The sequence below is a fragment of the Cornus florida genome, unplaced genomic scaffold (assembly GCF_030987335.1).
Source record: "Cornus florida cultivar Cherokee Brave unplaced genomic scaffold, ASM3098733v1 CherokeeBrave_3.0.0_Hap2_Chr10, whole genome shotgun sequence".
Taxonomy (NCBI): domain Eukaryota; kingdom Viridiplantae; phylum Streptophyta; class Magnoliopsida; order Cornales; family Cornaceae; genus Cornus; species Cornus florida.
This window is the reverse complement of record NW_026775580.1, coordinates 115,722,403-115,744,345: the sequence shown is the minus strand read 5'-3', so window position 1 is coordinate 115,744,345 and position 21,943 is coordinate 115,722,403. Positions and strand designations below refer to the sequence as shown.

Genomic DNA, 21,943 nt, shown 5'->3' with positions numbered 1-21,943 from the left:
ACCCGGCGGGGCCCGTTCGAGACACCTTTTGAGTTTTTCTATAAATAGGGGGCCTTTAAGTGAAAAATCAGATTTTTGCTCTCTCTCTCCTCTCTCTTGGCCGGATCTAGAGGCAGCCATGGCTGCCATCTTCTCTCTCTTCTTTTGAGTTTCTTCCCTTTAATGAAATACCTTAATGCCTTAGTGTGTATTGTTCCCCTCAGCGAGGCTTTCGATTCCAACCTATTGGAATCTCGTTTTGGCCTTTTCTTAAGTTCGGGTTTGAAGTCAAGTTGTGTTTTTGATGGGGCTTCCTCGGGATTCATGTTCGTGGTGTTGTCCCCGACAAAACCTAGGAGTTTCGTCAGATTCGGAACCAATTTATTTTGGTGGGGTTTTGAGATTCATCTCAAATAGAGGTAGGGAATGTTTTAGGTTTTTGTGTGTGTTGTATTGAGTGTTTATCATGATTATAAAACTTATATATGTGCCTTGTATCAAATATAGAAAGTTAGTAATTTTTAATTCTTTGTATAAGATTTAAAATTCATGATGATATATAACTTTGATTTGAATTGTGGCATGGTAAAAAATCTTGTTTTAACATGTTGGTTAACATATATTAAATTTGGATTAATTAAATAAGAATTACTCTTTTTAATTAATATTTATCTTTTGTGAAAGATTAAAGTTCATGACCGTACCTTGCATGAAATTGAGTTGTATTATACTTCTAAATTAAGTTTTGGCATGTTTGTTAACATACTTTAATTTGAGAGCCTTTGGTTGAGTTTGAAAATTTAGAGACTTTAATTAAGAGAATTAATTAAAATCTAATTTTGTGGTTTCATGGGCCTAATTAAGCTTTTGTGGGAATATATGTAATGACCATGATATGTCTATTAGCATATATTAAATTGGGGCCAATTGGAAATGATTTGAAATCTAGAGAGTTTAATTATTTTGATATAATTAGATTCTATCTTGTTTATCCATGGATTTAATCATGTTTTAGAAAGTGCTTCTATTTTAAGATCATGGATTTAGACTTGTGAAGTATTCACTTGATTGTGTTATATGCATTGAAGGGCATTGTTGTTAAATTTATATTCATGAGAGTATGTTTCTATATGAATATATTGTTGGCTTGTGATTTCATAGCATTATGGATATGAAATGCTCATTATGTACAATTGAGAGTTATATTACTAACTTGTTACTATGTAGTAGTAATATGTATAAGTTATGAACTTATTTGGCTTATTTTGGAATCTTGGAACATTGTTAAGTTGAGATGGCTAGGGTTTGGCTCTAGTACGGGGGCATAAGTCCTCTAAGTCATTGAGATAATGCGCACTTAGGGTGGTCTTCCCTGTGGGTTAGTGCTCGAAATAACCATTGAGATCTCGGCAGAATTCCGAGCGTGATGTCCAAGTCTTCCACTATTTGTTTTCGCATTCAATTCCAAGTTGACAATCATGTTTACCTTGTTGACTTGTGATTTTGGCTATTGGCGATTTTGATGTTGTTAAATACATCCATATTAAATTGATATATTTAGTTGATTTCACACTTTTAGATTTCTAGTTGATAACCTAGAGAATCTATGTCTTGATGTGTGGTATTAGATATTCTAATTATGCGAAATTGTTATATTTAGTTGATGTTGCATTTTAGACTTCAAGTTGATAATCTTAAGAATCTATATGTTGTTGCTTTGTGTAAGCATGTTCCTATGTTGTTGCTTTGTGTAAGCATGACCCTATGTTGCTAAAATTGCATGAATGAGGTGATTGATGCTAGAAATGATCTTAGGTAGCTAGGATGCTCCTTGAGTCTCACCTTTGACATAGACGTTAGGTGGAATGAATCACAATAATTAAATCATGCAAACTTGTAAAACGTAGGTCAATGCATGCTCATTTCCTACGAGTAGCTTTATGTTACTCACCCCTACGATACTGGGGCATATTTCAAGTACAAGAATTAAAGTTGAGACTTCCATTATGCTTGGATAACTTGTGGACTTGAAGACTTCCATTTTTGTAAAGGTTGGCTCGGAATGCCAATTGTAGTCTTAATTGTCAAATGTGTATATTTGATTCGAAACTTGTAATGTGTGTCTAAGCACACTTTTGATTCTCCTTTTATGTATATGACATGAGGCTAAGGACCAAACTTCTTTTAGAATCACATTTATGTCATGGATGTTGATTTTTGCCTTTAATGAGATTATATGAAATTCATGCGTTTTAGTATACTATTTTGCATTGGAGCGTGTGTTGTGTATGAAATTCGTTATCTAGAATTCATTTAACATGTATGAGGTGTGGCCAAAGGCCAAACGACATTTTGAAACCATCTCATGATTTTAAATTCCAAGTTTTCGTTACAAACTTCATTTTTGGCATTTTGGCCGTTGGGGGGGTCATATTTTGTATCGACCATATTTTTGGGCCATGGACCATCGTAGCACATCTTACTAGGTAAGTTACGTTTGCGTGCATGGTCGTTTCCGGGCAAAGCTTATTCTTTGGTGAAATGAGCCTCCTACGGACTTATTTTACACTTTTGTTGCATAATCTGACCTGAGGGTATTTTGAAAATTTTCTTTGGGAAATAAATTCCGTTCTTCACGTGGTTGAATAGAAAATGTGATTTTAGGGGGGGTTTCTTCTTCGTGTTTTTCCGGAAAATGTCATCTTGACATCGGAAACCATTTTCGAAGTTCAGCTCTCAGTTTTTAAATTTAGCAGCTTTTTGGACCTCCATGACCAGATTTCATGGAGGGGCATTTTGGGCATTTTAAATTACATATTTTTCGATTTTCTTCAAAGGTCATGTAGAAAACTCGATTTTGAGGGGGTTTCTTCTTTGTGTTTTTTCAGAAAATGTCATCTTGGCCCTCAAATTTCCATTTTTTTCGGAAAAACCCCTGCTGCCAGGGTTTCTTGCTGCCCATTCTGCCGCCTTCACATCTAAACGGTTACGAGGGGTTTCGTAACCAGTTAGATGAGTGTGGGTAGTGTATATGTCGTGATTTTTGGGCTCTTAACTAGTTAGGAAGGTCTCCTAACCGGTTAGATGTTCTTGGTTGTCATATTTTTGACCGTTTTGCCCCTTCTTCTTCCGTTAGCCATATCTTCTTCATCCGGATTCCGAATCAAATGATTCTTGAGTCTAAATTCATTAATTTTTCGTTGTCTTTTCAATGGTGTGCTCGGTGGCACCCACTTTTAAGCTGAAAATGACGATTTCGCCCCTAGGTTCATTCTTGTTCGTTTTTAAAACATTGCTTCCGCATTTGATTCCTTTGGGTTCCGTGACCTCGTTGAGGGTCATAATGGTGTCTTAGAGCTATGTTGTATTTTTAGAGACCGTTGTTTTGTCTTTTGCTTCCGCATTTCGGATTCGTTATCGGGTCATCTTTCGGTTTATCACTAACGCACCGGATTGAAAAACTTGGGCCGTCACAGATTCTCCAAACACCAATTCCACAACTATAGCGGCTATATCTTGTGCAGTTGCTGATGATAATGCTCTTCTCAACTCAACTTCATCACCTCTGAAGCCCCCTTCAAACGACGATTTCTTCTCTTCCACCTCTTCCTCCTCCTCCTTCGACGTTCATGCCAACAAGCCTTCGTCACCGTCGCCACCACCCACTTTTGATTGGCCTCAGATCCCTATATCATGGCTTTCACTGTAATTTTTAAAATGTAAGAAGTACTGTTTGTAATTATGCCTAATCTCTAGGGAGGTAAATAATGTTATTCCAAATGTTGAGTGTTTGTTGTCATGGAATTTTACTGGGATTTTGAAGTTAAAGTTATAACTTATACGGTCCTTATCACAAGTTTTTAATTTTTACCATTACTGTGAAACATGAACGGCCGTGTCCCGTAAAAAATCAGAGCAATCTTTTTTTTTTTTGTAATTCAAGTTATTGAATTGGGCTTTAGTTGATAGAGGGGAATCAAACTTATGGGCCTAGAGTCTAGACAAGCTGAGCACAGTTACCTTACCTCGCTCTGATAAGACTGTTATTGGTAAATGGCAATGGGCTATACAATTCGGGTAGATGGGTCGTGGATGTGGTGTAACGAATTCAAGATAGAACAAATTTAACTAAATTTGATATTTGTTATCATGAATTTTTTTTTATTTTAATTTTTAATCTCATACTTGGGTGAAATACGCAAATTTCTACTACACAATCCAATAACATATTGGACTTTAACGAATTTTAGTGATTTCTATTAGAATTAATTAATACGTGAAGCACATTAATTAATAGACATTAACTTTGAAAGAAAAAAAAAAAAATTAATAGACATTAACGAGAAAGAATTAAGTTTATGAAATGAAGCACATTAATTAATACTTTAATAGCTATGAGATTCGAAATATTTAGAATAATAATATCATACTAAATTCAGGTATTTAGGTGAAGAAAAAAAGTATAATAATAACTCACTAATTAAGTCTCATGAAGATATAATCTTAGATCTTGAATATTTTGATGCTAGTCTAATTATATGGGAGTGAGAGGTTGCAACTTGAACTAGAGTGAAGGAGAATGGTGGAAAGGTAGTCTAACTTGACCCGAGTATTCTCGTGTCATTGGTATTCCTGTGTCATACAAATTTTATTAAAGATTACACCAATTCATCCAAAATCATTTCTTAAGTCTCTTCGTTACACATGACTTACGATTCATGCTATCAAGCGTAAGAATACACATTTTTAAAAAAGACATTATGTGATGTTGCGGTCAAATTCCATTATGAAAATTGATTGACGTAAAAAAATTTATTAAATGAAACTACGAGGAATATCAAGGGATTTGAAGGAGTATTTGGGCCACGCTACTTAAAATTGAATCGAGAATCATAAGAAACTGAGAATGAATACTTTCATTATTGTAAAGAGTTGAATAATAGTGGAAAAGTCACTTGGAATTTAAGAAACTTCAACAACTGTTGGGTGTGACATAGTTGAAGTTAAAGCCACTCCTTTATTCCCATAACCACCCTATCACTCACTTCATTTTATTATATTTTAAAACTCATCTGCCAATAAGAAAATGACGTGACTTGGATTTTTAACCATTGCTTAAGCTTTTTAGGACAATCCTTCAACTATTTTTCTTGAGACCTATTTGTTTGGATGAAAATTAGAGAAAAACGAAAGGAATAAATTCACAGGTTTAATGAAAGAAATAGAGTAGAAGTAAAGAGATAAGTTACGAAAAACAAACTTATAAAACTTCTTATTTCAGGCCAGCAAGATATCCATATTTTTCCTTGTATACATTTAGAAAGAAAAGGAAAAAAACAAACATAAACATGGACAACATGACAGTGACACATGCATTATTTTCATTGTCAAAATATAATATGCTGTTCTGTCATACAACAAACCCCTCTAATTAATGTTTCTACAAATGCGATTTGAAGACTTAACCAATCTCTCAAATTGCGTGACTCATTTCAAATTTATCTCATTGAATAAGGCATAAATAACAAACACCCCCACAAGACACGTCTCTCTTTAGGGTAAGAAAGACCCGAGAAAGTTGACTTTGTAGAATATCTCCTTAACCAACCACAAATATAAGTAATATTTAGAGACAGCACTAGTGCCCTCTTAGAAGGTATCCATACCCTAGCACCTTCCACCTTTAGATGCTCTCAAAATTCATTTGGTAGGAAAATCTTGTAACAATCCAACGGCCCAAATAAAAGGAGTCCTATACTGTAAAAGTGGACCCTACCACAATACCATTGGTTTATGAAAGTATTATGTATGCACCCTCTTCCGGACCATATGAACACCCTAACAGGCAGGGAGAATCGTTGAATAGAGAGGGAGAGAAACATGAAAAAACAGCAAAGGAAGAGAGAGAAGGTAAGATCAAAGTAGTCCTGTTTTTTTCTTTTTAAATCCAACCGCTCTAATTCCTTTTCACCAAATCCCAGTATATTAAAAACCCATTTCTGAAATCATTCAATCCTCGATACGCAGATCGCAGTTTCTCAAATTTCGATCAATTCCTTTCCATCTGATTCATTTCCCCTGTTTTTGGTTTGTCTGCGACAAGAACACATCCAATTTTAGGCATGTCTGTCTGAAAACTTGTCTTATCCATGTTTCTATAACTTCCTATTATCTCTCTCTCATTTGTCGGTTTTATTTTGATCCGCTCTATCAAAATCTATAAACTACGTCAATAGATAGATTTTGATTCTCCAATTGTCAATTTCCAGAAATTAGAATCATTTCTCCCCTAAAAAAAAACTTTTGATTTCTCTGTAAATTTGAGGGTTTTTTGTGTTAAAAATTCGAATTTGAATTCATTTCCCCTGTTTTCCTGGCCTCCCACTTTCAAATTCCCATCTGGGTCTGCCCAAATTGGAGGAAACTAAATCATGGGAATTCAGAAAGACAGGGTGAGATTCAATGTCGGAGGCAGGATCTTCGAAACAACGGCGACAACCCTTGCTATTGCCGGTCGTCATTCGCTCTTCGGAGCAATGTTTGATGACAATTGGAACCTCCGAAACAATGACACCGACGAGCACTTCATTGATCGGAACCCGGACTGCTTCGCCGTTCTCCTTGACCTCCTCCGAACTGGGGAGCTCTACATTCCCTCCCACATCCCCGAAAAACTTCTGTACAGAGAAGCAATGTTCTATGGCCTTCTTGACCACGTCCGGTCTGCAAAATGGGGCCAATTCGATGGTAACAGACTTAGACTCTCGCAGTCGATCTCAGGCCGAGCACCGGGGGATGGGACGGCCATTCGAGCCGGCCCCGATGGTGGGTGCTGTGTGGCCCATGGAAGTATGGTCCATGTCTATGATTGGATGCTGGAAGAACACCCTCCACTTAATCTTGATTACCAAAGAGTCAATGATGTTGGTTGGATTGATTCAGAGGGTATTGTGATCAGTGCCAGCGAGCGGCTAGGCCGCTGCGAAGGTGGGATGGCTCTGTTCAGTGCATCAACAGGGGACCTCAGGCACAAATTTCAGGTAACACATGACAATCAAGTCAAGAGCTACACAGGTGGTGCTTTGAGCTTTAGCTCAGATTACAAAATATTTTCTAGTTGTAAAGGTAGGAGCAATGAGTATGGGATTGGTGTTTGGGACCAAGTCACCGGGAATCAGATTGATTTTTACTATGAACCACCTGGTTGGTCACTAGGTGAAGCTGACAAGCTTCAATGGTTACATGGTTCCAATTGTTTGTTGGTTGCTACTTTGTTTCCTAGGAAGGACAACTGTTACATTAGTTTGTTGGATTTTAGAGATAAAAGCATGGTTTGGTCTTGGTGTGACATAGGATCTCCAATAACTGTGGATGAGAAGCGAGTTCGTGACGCGATAGCAATGGAGGAGAGCAGTTCTATATGTGTGGTGAATGAGTATGAGGATTTAGGGTTCATGGATTTGAGGAGTGCTGGTGTGGGCGTAAGGTGGAGCTCAAGGAGTCGTTTGATGAAGGGGAAGATGCCGGATGAGCCGTGTTACCCTAAATTGGCATTGCATGGAGGGCAGCTTTTTTCCTCCATGAATGACAGTATTTCAGTGTTTTGTGGTCCTGACTGTGTATTGACATCTAGGCTAAGAAGGAGTTATGGAGGTTCAATTTGTGATTTTTCGATAGGTGGTGATCGACTTTTTGCTCTTCACAGTGAGGAAAATGTGTTTGATATATGGGAGACACCACCTCCTCCAATGACATGATTCTGCTTGATAATTGTTTGTTTTTGCAGTTGTGTATTACATTTTGATCTTGAATTTTTATTTGTTTCTTTCTTTAGAATGTAGAAGATGAAACTGCAGTTGTTGCTTATAGGTTTAGGCGTATTCTTCAATGATTATCCAGAGTTGTGGATTTGTACAGGGCTTTCTTTCTCATAATGACAATGTAATGAAACCGATTGCTTAACCACCATAATTTGAAATCTTGTTCTCATCTGTTGCATGCATTATCTAGGGTCTACTTGCATAAATTATTACAGTATTATTTTTTCTTGTTTCTTTGTGACTAATCAAAAGAAGGCTCTTCCAAGTTCTCTCTCTTTTGAACCTTTTCTTCTTTTTATTATAGCTTTTATGAAGTTGGTTCCCATCTCTTTAAGTTTAATGCATTCACTTCTTTCAGTAAGATTCTAAATTCCCTGAGGAGAAAAGAGTTTCAGATGTGTGTGTGTGTGTGAGAGAGAGAGAGAGATGCTCCTACATGTGAAAATTACAACTGCTTCTGCATGAGAGAGGCTTTTTTAAGTGGTTTGCTTTCATGTTCTTAGCTATTGCTTTAGTTTCAGTTCCTAATGTAAAGACCACAGACTTCAAAATTATGAGCTTTTCTAGGCAGCAAAAACCTGTCTATGATTACATCCACTTCAACAAATCCAACTAATTGTTCAAGATTCCTCTGCTTTTGTTCAATTGTTTAGCACTATCCAACAAAACTTAGCCCCTCAAAGACGTATTAACTCATTTAGCTTGACCATCCCACAGTGATTTTCAAGCAATTGTTTATCATAAACATTATTTATTTATTAATAAAAATACTAATAAATAGGGTAACAAATATTTCATCAAGTGGAAACTCTGTGAGGAGGTTCACAATAAGTGGTTCCAATTTCCAACCAACATTACTCTGAATTTGCATGCATATTAATTCATAAGCTGCCAATTCTGACATCTGGTTGAACTTTGCCCAAAAGATAAATTAAAATAAAAAAAGTAGAAAAGTGTAAGTTAGATCACATAGGGCCATTATATTGCAAATGAGATCTTGTAATTTAATGAAAACCCACTCCTCAGGATTATTTTGCCCTTAAAGAGTACAATAGGGAAATCATCATAAAGAAAGGCCAAGTGTTACCAACTTCTAGGATACTTCCTTCAATGGTTTTCCTCTATTAATGAATCTGAACGTGACAACATGTAAGAAATTGCAATGGCATACCACTAATTTGACCCCCCAAAAAAAAAACATACTAGTAAGAGAGAAGAAATTAATTGAAAAGGCTATGCTCCCTACAAGGCATCAAGCATAATCAGGCATTACTTTTTTAAGAAAAGTGATCGGGTGGGATTCTTCAGGAGCAAGTACGTCGAAGGCCACATAATTTTGCTCTTCACTGTAAACATGGCACATCGTCAATATGGTCTTCATTAGACGCCAATTCCAAGTAGCCTCGTTCAGATGCTGTTGGTGGCATGGAAAAGCAGATGAATGAAAACGGCAAGTCTGTCAGAAATCTCATGCAGACACCATGATGAAGTGATTACATTTAGTCATTATCTTATGTGCGTGTCTTTTTCATTTTCCCACTTGTTTGGGGGACGGGGGGTGGTTTAATGGCTTTACTTTAAAGGACAGTTCTACATTTCCAAACGCAACAGCAAATATTAAGGAGTGTTTCCAGAAATGATGGTAGCATCAAAGACCCCCCCTACAAAGTAATTTTCATTTAAATGACAACAGGAGGATTTCAATAAAATAGCTGTGGCTTGAGTAAGATGAATTAGAGAAACAGATTGATCATACCTTTCCCCAATTCTCTCGGAGAGACTGATGAGCTGCCCGCAAATTATAGCTTGGTATTCTAGAAGAGATATGATGGGGGATGTGGACATTAATATCATGACAGAGGATCTCTACCCTGTCCAGAAGAAAGAAAGAACGTTAGAATCTTTTAGGTTCACATAGAATAACACTAAGCAATTATTTCATAGGGCAAGCCACTAAAATCGAAGCATCACAAGGCTGTCTAGGAACATCTTTTGGATCTCTCAAACTAAATACACTTAATGGCACATCACTGAAAGAATCACTTCTGTAAATTCTTAATCAAACAATTAACTCTTGTAGCATTTTTTTTATCATAGACAAAGGAAGACGCTGTACTAGTTATGGAGTCTAGAAATACTTAATGAATCAAAGAATAGAACTCAAAACATGTTCAAAAGTCTAAGAAAGATCAAACTATATTGTTCATGAGACGGGGTTCATCCGAACACCCAAGCCAGAAGTCGAGCACAACAGACTAGTTGCCTTTTCGAAAAACAACCAAAGAAAGAACCTCTAAAATATCATGGCCATCCAATATATCACACTTGTTACTTTACTTCAAAAGTGCATGATTCATTACCAGCGAGGATAGTCACAGTGAACTGTCCCATTAAGCTGGGCCTCAGCTGCATTCCAGTCATCCGAAGATTTAAAAGGAATGTGGGGTGCCGTATGATGGACCATTGTGAAAGTACTCATCTACACAATCAAAAGAAAACAAAAATTCTTAGATACATAAATTAGAATACTTTATATGAAACATGAGATTATCTGGTCTAAACTTTTTAGGGAAGCAACAAACGGGATGGACAAAACCAAATTGACAGGTCCAGTAAAGGCTGATTGGAGTATTTTACTGACACATAAATTTTTCTGGATTTGTTCACAGCTGGAAAAATTTGTGTTTAATCATAAAACAAATACCAAGAAACAAGTAGATAAAAATCAATATTATTCAACAATAATTCCACAAGAAACTTACAAAATATCAATAATAGATTTGAGAAGGGGGAAACTACTGTTATGGGAGACTAAAGCAGATGGCAGTTTTCTATTGTGCTCCTCTCTCTTTTCTACCCCATCACCAGAGTGCTCCAACCTTTCCCACATGCTTGACAAACCAAAAAAGGCCTAGTGTGGACCAACATGTGTGATTCTGGAATTAATCCCAGAGAATTTTCAGATATCTGGAACTGGTTTGCGCCTGAATATGGCACAGTGATCCCAAGAGAATTTTCCAAGAGTTTTGCAAATATTCAGAACACCAATAGAGTCATAATTTATTGAACTATATGTGATGAAAGTATCTCATTCAAAGTCCTTGGACGAAAAAACACATAGCAGTTAGAAATATATATATATATATATATATATATATATATAAAACACACACAATACCCATAGTCATAACTCATAAGGTCTCCTGTCAGGCCCTCCTGAAGTTGAGTGCAAGGCACAACATAAGATGCAAGCCTGAACAAAGTCAAATACATGTATGGGAAATGTGATATTGTGGCCCGAATTTGGTGCCGGGTCGCGTTGTGACCCGCTTGTGACCCGATGACCCGTTGGATGAGCTAAAATTTTTGACCTGGTTTTTGCTCATGGGTCGTGGACCCTAATTAGTCTCTTGTAGCCCAATATATAAGAGCCCTTAGGGTTTGGAGTGGAGGAAGAGAGAGACTCTGAAATTTGTACAGAAACAGAGGGAGGGGATGAAAACTTGTAATCTACAATTTAAGGCATAGTGAAAACTTTCGCCGGATCCCAACCGTGGACGTAGGCTGTTGCCGAACCACGTATAAATCTGTGTTCTTTGTGTAGCGTGTTTTGATATTGTGATTCTTGGTTGACCTTGGATTCATTGCGTTTGTCATAAGAGGAAAGTATATTAAATGTACTTATAGTTTAAACAATCCAAAACATGTAACACAGAGTAGAAAAGTTTAAAAAATGAGAATGCCAGAAATACCTATTAAGAGGGTCAGTTAAATCAATATATATATACGCACTTTGCAATGCCATTGCCCAATGTGGTTCCCATTATACGGAGGTATTAAGAAGGGTGAATTGCAATAGACCTAACTTTTGGCATTACTAGCACAAAGTGGTAACCTCATTTGCATATGCATTCAACTAAATCAAATACCATTCGCAATTCACATGTGCAATAATAAAAGGCTAAGATTTTAGATACATATTACATTATCATGAAATTCAGAATCAAACACTAGAAACATATAAGCCTACGAACCCCAAATAAAAAATAATTTCTATGATTTAACTTTCTGTATATACAAATAGTGTAGAGCATGTCAATCAATGAGCATGAAAAAGATGAGAAAATAAAAAAGATATGATTAAAGGCACACTTTTCTCAAATCGAAGCCTACTAAAAACTGTGCACCAGAGGGTTATATGTGCAGCTAATGAAGAGCTTCACCTGCCATAGAATAGGACAAATTGGGGGGGGGGGGGGGGGGGGGGGGGTGGTTGTGAGAGTTCCAACTAGGAAAGAAAAAAAATAAGAGATTTGGATCTTTTTGGGCCTAGGTGCACCTTTAACAACTATGGTGGTGATTACTTTTGAAAGGTGATTCCAAATTATACCTTCCTCCCATATAATTCTCACAGACCACTATGTTTTCATAAAGCAGATTTCATGTGATTGGCTAGATTGCTACATTGAAAATTTATACGTTCATTCAAAAAAATTTAGCAACTTATAGTTTGCCTAAAAGTGAACAGAACTATTCACAAGAAGTGAGGAACTAGTAGTACCCAAAAGTGATAGCCCAACCATGGCATTAACCAGAACTTGATCCATCCCATAATTCTCAGACTGTGAAAAAAAAAAAAGAAGAGAGATTTGGATCTTTTTGGGCCTAGGTGCACCTTTAACAACTGTGGTGGTGATTACTTTTGAAAGGTGATTCCAAATTATACCTTCCTGCCACATAATTCTCACAGACCACCATGTTTTCATAAAGCAGATTTCATGTGATTGGCTTGATTGCTACGTTGAATATTGAAAATTTATACGTTCATTCAAAAAAAATTAGCAACTTATAGTTTGCCTAAAAGTGAACAGAACCATTCTCAAGAAGTGAGGAACTAGTACCCAAAAGTGATAGCCCAACCATGGCATTAACCAGAACTTGATCCATCCCATGATTCCAGTCTTGTAGATAATCAACGGCCATCCAATTGCCATGAATGCAAAAACGCAAGCCAAGCTTATCTTCACCCTTTTAACTTCATTTTGTCTGAATTTCTTTAAATCAAAGTGCCAGATCAACCTGTTAGGATTCTTAATACAGTTAATATACATTTATCAAATAGGAACACAAAGCTGGAAAGCCTAAGCCATTAATAATAATTTTATGCATTAATCATACCAGTGACCTATAGACATCCAAGGCCTGAATGGGCCATATCCATAAATAATTGCCTTCCGCAGCACTGTGCGTGAATCAAACTCCTCTTTCAAGACAGGGTGCCAAGCTGTGTCTTCATGTAACCTAGAAGAAGAAAAGGGACAAGAAGGTGAAGCTATATAAGTAAAGATAAATAGAAGGAAATAGAAAAATGCAATGGAAGTAGGAAATCAGCATGAAAACCCTTTTTCTCCCCCATCCCCTCCCAATCAAAAATATAAGAAATGCACATAAGCGTACACGTACATATACCTGATGCATGAATAAAGAGTAAGGTTCTAAAAACAGCAAAAAGACAAAAATAAAAATAGAAAAAAAAAAAAAATTGAGATCTTTATATAATATCAATAGATATCATTTCCAGTATTTCATTTACGTTGGAAAAAAAAACAATTATCTCTAAAAAAACACCGAATCTCAAAAGAGTGAACAAAAAAGATAACACCGACCTCCGAAAAGAAAAGAAAAAAAGACGAGGGAAGAGAAAGGAACCTCAATCAAGATCATGACCACCATAAGGAGAAGTGGAAGCAAGACATAGCAAGGTAAAAATAAATGGAAAACATAGCTCAAAAAATACCATCGGGCAAGGACAAATGAACGGATTTAGAATAAAAACAAAAGACTTTTGGTCACAACCTGCCCTGCTGTGTAGATGCTGTCCGCTTTGCACTCTCTCCGTGCTCACGGTTTTCAAAATGCGTCTACACAGTTGAGAGGTGTTCACACATATAAGTGCCAACAACCTCTCCCCCCTAGGCGATGTGGGACATCACAACCACCCCCTCTTGGGACCCAGCATCCCTGCAGGCCTGTGAAGAATGGGCTTGTGCACGCCCCCCCATTTCCGGCTGGGGATTGGCTTTGATACCATCTGTCATGTCCACATAATAAGGACACACTCAGTACACAAAATTGTGTATCGTTATTAAAATAAAAAAAAGGATTCAAGGGTATTAAAAAATATAAGTTGATTCGAGAAACACATTTCTCCTAAGCTTTCCAATGTTTCCAAAGTGGCTCAAAAAGTTGACTACCATTTTCACTGACTTTCTAGAATAATTCTGATACATTCTCAATGATTTCTCCTAAAACTTTTAAGAAGTTTTATTCCATTTTCCAAAACAAGTTTCCAAAAAATAGGTTTCCGATGTGAAACCAAGTTTCTCAGCAACTATAACCAGGGTAATGCAAACTATCACTATCACGAACCAATACTGGGGATTTAAAGAAAAAAAAAAAGTCTAATAAAATTTCATGAAGAATAGCACAAAATAGAGTTGGCTTGACTAAAACCAAGAAAGTAGTAATTAATCAAAACAAGGGAGACTTAGGCATATATCTATGTGAAATTCATGTGAAAAACAGTTTTATATATGCTATGTAAATTTGGCAAAAACTAAAAATGAGCATGATAAGAGCTGGTATATATCTTTTGAAATCAGTTGAAACAATTTGGGTCCACCGAAAATTTTGTGAACACAGTGTTAGGCAACTGATTTAGGCTCGAGCATGTGGGCAAGGTGTGTTTATTAGTTAACCACCTGAGGACTATTTCTAGAAAACTTGGAGTAGCTGTGTATCTTTCAAAGAATTTGAATAATTTTAAATTGCAGTCACACCTGGAGTCCATTGAAACTGGTGGTCCATAAATTGGAGTTGAATAAGATACCCTAAGGGCAATATGGTTGCCATAGCATAGGTGATGGCTTTATATGTCAAAGGAATAAAGCTCGAGCCATGCTATGTCATTCAGCAAGCAATTTCAGGGACAGCCAGGGGTTTTAAGCACTAACTGGGTGTTTTAAGTTCCATGAGTGCTCATGGTTTCAGACACCAAAAATTTGCAAGAAGACATTAGCACTGTATGTAGCTTTCGAGCACAAAGACATGTTGCCTCTAATCAGTGCTCAGTAATCACTTGTTTAGCAGGCAGCTTGAGCTATTATGGCACCATCAATCCTCTGAGTGCCTGCCATGGGTATTGGCCTAATTAGGTCATGCCACTGAGATCACATAGTGCTGTTGGCACAATAAGGAGGCAACACCATGCATGGATGTTGCCAAAATCCACATTTCTAATCCAATGGGGGGAAATGAATTTGGTAGCTTTGGTGTAATCTGCTTAGCCCGTTGGTAGGTCAGTATGTGCTACAGATCATAGGTGTCGCTTACTTGCCATTCTCAAGGGCATGCTGACAAATGCACAGCAGGCATGACATGACCCTCATAACTCAGGTGCATCATGCATGCAGTTGCTACGTGTGCTATGGATGAATATTAGCTGTCACTATCTGGAATGGGCAATCTCCCCTGAGCAATCCAATGGGGGGAATGAATTTGGTAGCTTTGGTGTAATCTGCGCATCCCGTTGGTAGGTCAGTATGTGCTATGGATCATACTATCATAGGTGTCGCTTACTTGCCATTCTCAAGGGCATGCTGACAAATGCACAGCAGGCATACCATGTCCATCATAATTCAGGTGCATGCAGTTTGCTACGTGTGCTATGGATGAATATTAGCTGTCACTATCTGGAATGGACAATCTTCCCCCAAGTTATCCAAGGATGTTAAGAGGCCCCATGAATAAAATTACCTAATGTGAAAGGGGTAAAATACCACGAAAAGAAAGCCCAAAAATAAATAGATGGATACTTTGTGAATTTATTTCTACCATACATTTTATTCCCTGGAATCATTAACTTTTTCTATTATTTATGTTGTGTCAAGGAGTTCCCAACCTATTCTGAATCAAGAATGATCCCCATGGATGGATACAAACGAAAATCTACTTTTGGTATGCATTGGTGTATATTTTGTCTAATTATATATGTTCATAACCTTTTCCTTTGGAAAAAAGTGTATGGCATTCCAACCGCTAGAAGCCTTGTAACAATAGAGTTCCTACTAATAAAAGGGATTAACAAGATATAATCATCTACAAACGGTTCATCAGAGTAGGCACTATAACTACTTAATCTACAGCACCTATCGTCCAATTATGGTATATCTTGATAAAATAAAATAAAAAAAATAAAGTTAAAGTCAATAAGGTATAGTTCTATCCAGTGCCCATTATATTAGTTATTTATTAAGGAAATAGGGGGGAGGGAAAGATGAGAGACAAAAATGTCTTCAACATGATAACTCCTTGCGTAGGAGCAGTGGTCAGAAATGCTAACATTTGGACTAAAGAATTCTCCAAATGATACTTATTGGTCAAAAAATAATGGTCGTAACAAAATTCTAATCTAATGCAGCAAAAAAACAATTTATACTCGTACAAGTAAGTGACTGATACGGGTATCATACATACATGTTTGTTTTCGCATGATGCCGGTCATGTTTGAAACGCCATGGCTCATAGGGGTATATTAAGGGCAAAAATGCCAGAGTCCCAACAATGTCTTCCACTAATTTGTTCTTCGAGAATGATTTGTGCGCACAATCATGTCCTATAACAAAGAACTTAACGACGGGGGGAAAAGAAGGGGAGGAAAAAAAAGAGTTGGCTGGAGTGCACAGCTTATTAAAAAGGCTAAAGGAAGGTAAAAGCAAAAAACAATTTGATGTAAAGAGAAGTTGTATAAAAAACTAACCCCTGTGACCGCAGTGCCTGTCCACGCCCAAGCCAGAGGAAGTAGATACCATGGGGCTTTGGAGATCATGAATAGCCCCAGCATATAGGAAGAGGCAGATATTAATACCGACTTCCACGCTTTCGCATCATCAATCTCAAACACCTTAAAACAAAATTTTAGGAAGAAAATAAGTACCAGAAAAGCGTCAAAAACTTGTTCTTGATAATTTACTGTCAGAATGAATATTTAATCATTCAGCATTATAGCTGTTTGGCCTGTTTGATTGGTACTGCTTATAACTAATATGACATTTATAATTCAATGATATAATGGGTCCCATTTGGTTTTCCTTGTGATGACAAATGACTTACTAAGTCGGTAGTCCAAGAATTGCTTTTGTATAGCAGGAGTCATAGCTTAAAATCCAAAAGTACGTGGAACATATTAGGTACTAGAGTCTATTGTGTCTAATAAGATTTTACATCCCACCTTGTTTTAGTTATTTTATATCTTCTCTATTTCATTAATGAGTTAAGTTTTTTGCATTAAATAAGTTAAGGTCAATTCGGTAACATTTTGCAAAGTATTTTTTGCTTTGGAATCAACAAAAGGGATTAAGATCTGAATGAGAGAATCGTCTGAGTGTTGTCAAACTTCTCTAACAATGCATCAATTAACCACTTGATCAATGTTTGGCCTGGAAATCCTCATAGAAAATAGGAGATGATCGAATTTAGGTAAGCACTGTTAAGAACAAACAAGAAGATCAATAAAGAATTTCACAAATTCAGCGCTTGTAGAAATTACCTTTTTCGGAAATGAATCAATGATATCCTTCAATGTAACATTTTCTGGAAGTGGTTCTCCAATTTGCTTAAAACCATAGCTTTCAGATAATTGTTTCCTTTGCTCCGCACCATCTGCTGGAGATGGTGCAACTGGAATTGCCACAGCTTGTACAACTTTGGTCTTCCGCAGGGGTTCAAAATATCTTTGGTGTTTGACCCTTGTCTGGGGAATTTCCCACTTCAAATAGTATAAGCCTGTCCATAATTGTAATCATTACAGGTGCCCCATAGATAAATGTGACCAATACCACACGTCATATAAGTCCTAAGAATTGTACAGATGATACCCAATATTAGGGCCGAACTAGTCCATTCCTCCCTACATCTCACTTTGGATGGAAATTGCACTAGGTAACAGCCCTTTTGCAGAACAATTCTTAGTTTTATGTTTATTTTTACTTAGTCTCTCAATGGGGACCAAAACTAAAAGTAAGGCGTAAAGCTCACATCAATGCACCAAATCTATGATAGTAATAAAAAACTAGACATAACTATCAAATAAAAAGTACAATGAAGTCAAGAATCAATGAGCAAGGGTCAGTAAAGGAAGTATTGGACACCAAAGCTAAGGCTCAACCTTTTGTTTTATTGGCTAGGATGAGAATGCACTTTCTTGATGGAAGTGTTAGACGCCCAAGTTATGGCTCAAATTTTTATTCTACTATGAGGAGAAAGTTTTTCTCTATATTTTAGTTGTAGCTGAAATCAGATGAATTAATCAAATTTGATATACAAAATTAAGAAGGACAAAAAAAAAAAAAAAAAAAAAAAAACATAAAACATAAAATATGCATTAAAATATCAAATTTTGTTGAAACTTCCTGACAAGCACCAACTTTTAATACAAATTCAGTTTAACTCCTTAACCCCACCAGGCAGCCCGGTTCCCTATCCTCCAAAATGGGGGAGGGGATGAGAATGCAAGTATTTTTTGAGAGTTACATTGCATTTTAAAAGAGTGAATGTAAAAAAGATAATGCTCGATATGCACCATATAAAGAAAACCAAAAATCCCCATTGGAACTAAAAAAGAAACTAAAAGGAAAACAATAAACCTAAAATTTCAGATGATAATACGAAATTCTAAAGCCCTTTCTCGTGTGTGTGTGTTGTGTGCGTGTGAGAGAGAGAGAGTTGCATACCTGAAGGTTTAAGTGGGGAAAATTTATGACTCTGAATTGCCCTTTGACGGGGGCCCTGAAACCAAATAACAATGCATACTAACATGTAACAGCTATAAATAAATGCTACCATATATATATATATAAATATAAAGAGAGAGAAAGTTACCATGAGAAGGAAGCTTGAATCTGCAAGTCTGCAAGCCATTTTGAGCAGAAGGGCAGAAATTCCAATTCAGAAGGCCCCCTGAAGATGAGGGTACCCCAACCCCCTTTGGCAGTGTACAACAACAGATAGCGGGAACTGGAAGACAAAGGCAAAGAGGACCTCACAACATGCCTCCACACGAACCCTTTATATTTAGGGGTAAGATTAGTGTGGTTAGGATTTTGTACTACCACCACCACACCACCGAGTCCTCACAACCATATGTACTGTTTATGCATCAATATTGTTTTTCTTTATAGCTCCATTAAAAAAACAAAAAAAAAAAAAAACACACACAACACACACACACACAACAAAGTAATTTTAAGAACACTATCAATAGAAAATCAAATTGCCTTTCATCATATGTTAAAAATAAAAATAAAAATAAAAATTCAAATCCATATAAATTGTGTTAGTTATTTATATGGAAGTGCTTATATTTATTTATTTTTGTTGGATTCTAAACTGCCAATACCTCAATTTGCAACGTCTTATTCCTATCGTCCGATAAGGTGTCCATAAAATGAATACTGCCATTGAATTGAATTGTTTTCACACTCTTGGACCTACCATGTGTTTTAGATGGTCCATGACTTCTTATCCGTGTTACGCATGAACCACCAATGAATCATGCGGGAAATCCCACCTATAATGATGAAATTACTTAGACCACCTTTGTTCAAAGTTCCCACCATTCTAAATTTAATTAATGTAAAACGTGTTGATTAACCCATTATTCTTTTGCATGGCTTGAGAAAACCACCTTTTTTTTTTTCTTTTTCTTTTTTTTTTATAAAAATAGTATAAAAGATAACTAGAGAAGAATCAAGTGAAATGGATTGAATATTTTGTTGACCCAAATTCATAGGGATGGGAATTTTTTTTTTTTTTTTTTTCCCCGAACTAGGGATGGGAAATTAAACACATGGATCATTCAGAATTAGGACATTACAGCATCTGATGATATATTAATCTTCTTCTTTTTTTCTTTTTTTCTTTTTGTTCTTTTTAATAAATTAATCTTACTTAGAAAAAAGAAATGAGAAATTGACAACCACATAAATTTGGGCGGAAATTGACACCCACTAACCGTGTTTTAGGTGTCGGTAACATGCATTCATAGGTATAGAGTTTGAAAGTTGACATACAGTGTTTGGAAATTGACATACAAATTACAAAATAGAGTTTGAAATTTGACATATACATGGATATGAGTTGGACATTTTTTTGAACAATCACGTCTCCGGTCAGAATTTGAATCCAAATAATCTTTAAAATAAGTGTAAGAACCGTGTGATACACACTAAGCACTATGGTGTTTTAACCTTTTTTTTAGACATCACTGTTATTTTGAATTTGATCATCCATTTTTATTGTGTAATGATTTGTTATTTTGAATTTGATCATCCATTTTTATTGTGTAATGATTTGTTATTTTGAATTTGATCATCCATTTTTATTGTGTAGAGATTTATATGTGTGTGTAAAAATTTATTATAAATTCTAAAGTTTAAAAAATTAAATGTATATTTTATATTTAAATGAAAGTATCTTTAATTTATTTTTTAATTATATATAATGAAAATTGATACTATATTAAATTTTAATTGGGAATATTTTTTTTTTCTTTTTTATAATTTGAGATTTTCATCCCATGTGATATTCTCTACATTATTCTCATGACAATTGTGAGAACAAATATTTATTTATTTTTTATTTTTTTTCTCCATTTGACGAGTAAAAGAAATACATATATTATAACTTTTTTAGCTTATGAGTGACATTAAGTCCTAAGAACTGTGAAACTCTCCCGGACAGAGATAATACATTATTAGGAGAAATATATGGAGACGAAATTTTATTATTTTATTATTTTTGAAAGGTGAGAGAAAATCCTTAAAAGTTGGTTAAATATAATTAATATGCACATAACACTCCTATAGTATCAGATTATTTGCATACATATCCCCTTGAGCATTTCCAAAAAAGTAAAAAGGCAAAACGGGTATTACAATATTATTTTATGTCATATCTCAAAAAAAAGTAATTTGAGGGATGTTTTTGCTCAATTTTAAAATAATAAGGGAGTTAAAAGCACACTTTTTAAAAATAAAGGATAAAAGGGCTAGACGAAGTATACTTTAAGGGAGTTACGAAGTGTTTTTTGCTTTTTACTCATATAATATATATATATATATATATATATATATATATATATATATGTATGTATGTATGTATATGTGTGTGTGTGTGTAATATATACTTGCTTAAAGACTAGCAGAATGAAATTCAATAATAACGTGAAAATCACACCAATCAATACTTCGAAATGAGTTTTCTCTCCATAAAATTCATTCTTTCTCAATTTCCTGGTGCTTTATAAATTCAAAGAAGACACATTTTGAAATTCAAAATGTTAAGTGTTACAAGAGGGACTTGTTCCACATTGGAAACGGACAGGGAAGTGAATGGTATATATAGGTTAAGTGTTAGGTCCACTTTAACAGTTTAAGATTTTGGGTCGGATCGCAAAGCACACAACTTGTTACAGTTGGTATCAAAGATAAACTCATTCCTTAATCCGGTGTCACACTAAGCACCCTCTCCGGAGAGATCTGTGTGATACTCCCGAATTTTCACGTGTGGATTAGTAAGGCTTACACCTGAAAACGCGGAATGCAAGAAGAATAAAAAGAATAAATAATTTGATGAAATAAATTCTATTAATAAAATAAATCTGTCCTTACAAAATAAATTTCATAAAATTAAATCTCTAAAATACAACTCGGAAATCCTGTAAGTCAAGGACCCCTGAACCATGTACTACTAATCCATCAGTTCATACATAAATAAGCTAACATCTAATTAACAATAAATGCCAACACTACTTAGAAGTAGATGAGATGAATAGATGAAAGACAAATCTTCAAGTTGCGGATTCTCAACCTCGAGACTGAAACTTCTAATAACCTGAAAAATAAAGTGTGGGTTAAACCCACGAGCAAGCTCCCTCTACTAAATTTCTGAAAACTCATAAATAAAGCATCTATAACCAAAATTATCATAATTAAAGTTTTAACCATTAATATAAGATGACACATATACAAATAAATAATTATATATAATATAAAAATCACGTCTATTTAATGCGATCCTTAAATTAC

General features: G+C 35.7%; 2 protein-coding genes across 3 annotated transcripts; one reads left to right on the top strand and one right to left on the bottom strand.

Annotated features, from left to right (window-relative positions):
• The first annotated feature begins 5,640 nt into the window (after positions 1-5,640).
• On the top strand, positions 5,641-7,957 carry LOC132277753 (BTB/POZ domain-containing protein At2g24240-like). The gene has a single exon (XM_059779601.1). The coding sequence runs from the start codon at positions 6,411-6,413 to the stop codon at positions 7,734-7,736; it is 1,326 nt and encodes a 441-aa protein (XP_059635584.1). The 5' UTR covers positions 5,641-6,410; the 3' UTR covers positions 7,737-7,957.
• A 798-nt stretch (positions 7,958-8,755) lies between these two features.
• Positions 8,756-18,945, bottom strand: LOC132277754 (omega-6 fatty acid desaturase, chloroplastic). 2 transcript variants are annotated; one of them, XM_059779602.1, is made up of 10 exons: positions 18,738-18,936; positions 18,590-18,644; positions 17,407-17,642; positions 16,618-16,761; positions 16,335-16,486; positions 12,978-13,100; positions 12,701-12,878; positions 10,160-10,278; positions 9,556-9,670; positions 8,756-9,213 (listed from the first exon to the last, which is right to left on the bottom strand). In XM_059779602.1, exons 1-10 carry the CDS (start codon positions 18,774-18,776, stop codon positions 9,052-9,054), a joined length of 1,323 nt encoding a protein of 440 aa, XP_059635585.1. In that variant the 5' UTR covers positions 18,777-18,936; the 3' UTR covers positions 8,756-9,051. The 2 variants fall into 2 exon arrangements, with proteins under 2 accessions (XP_059635585.1, XP_059635586.1); XM_059779603.1 differs by lacking the exon at positions 8,756-9,213 and adding an exon at positions 9,220-9,460 and having other exon boundaries at positions 18,738-18,945.
• Positions 18,946-21,943: the final 2,998 nt, after the last annotated feature.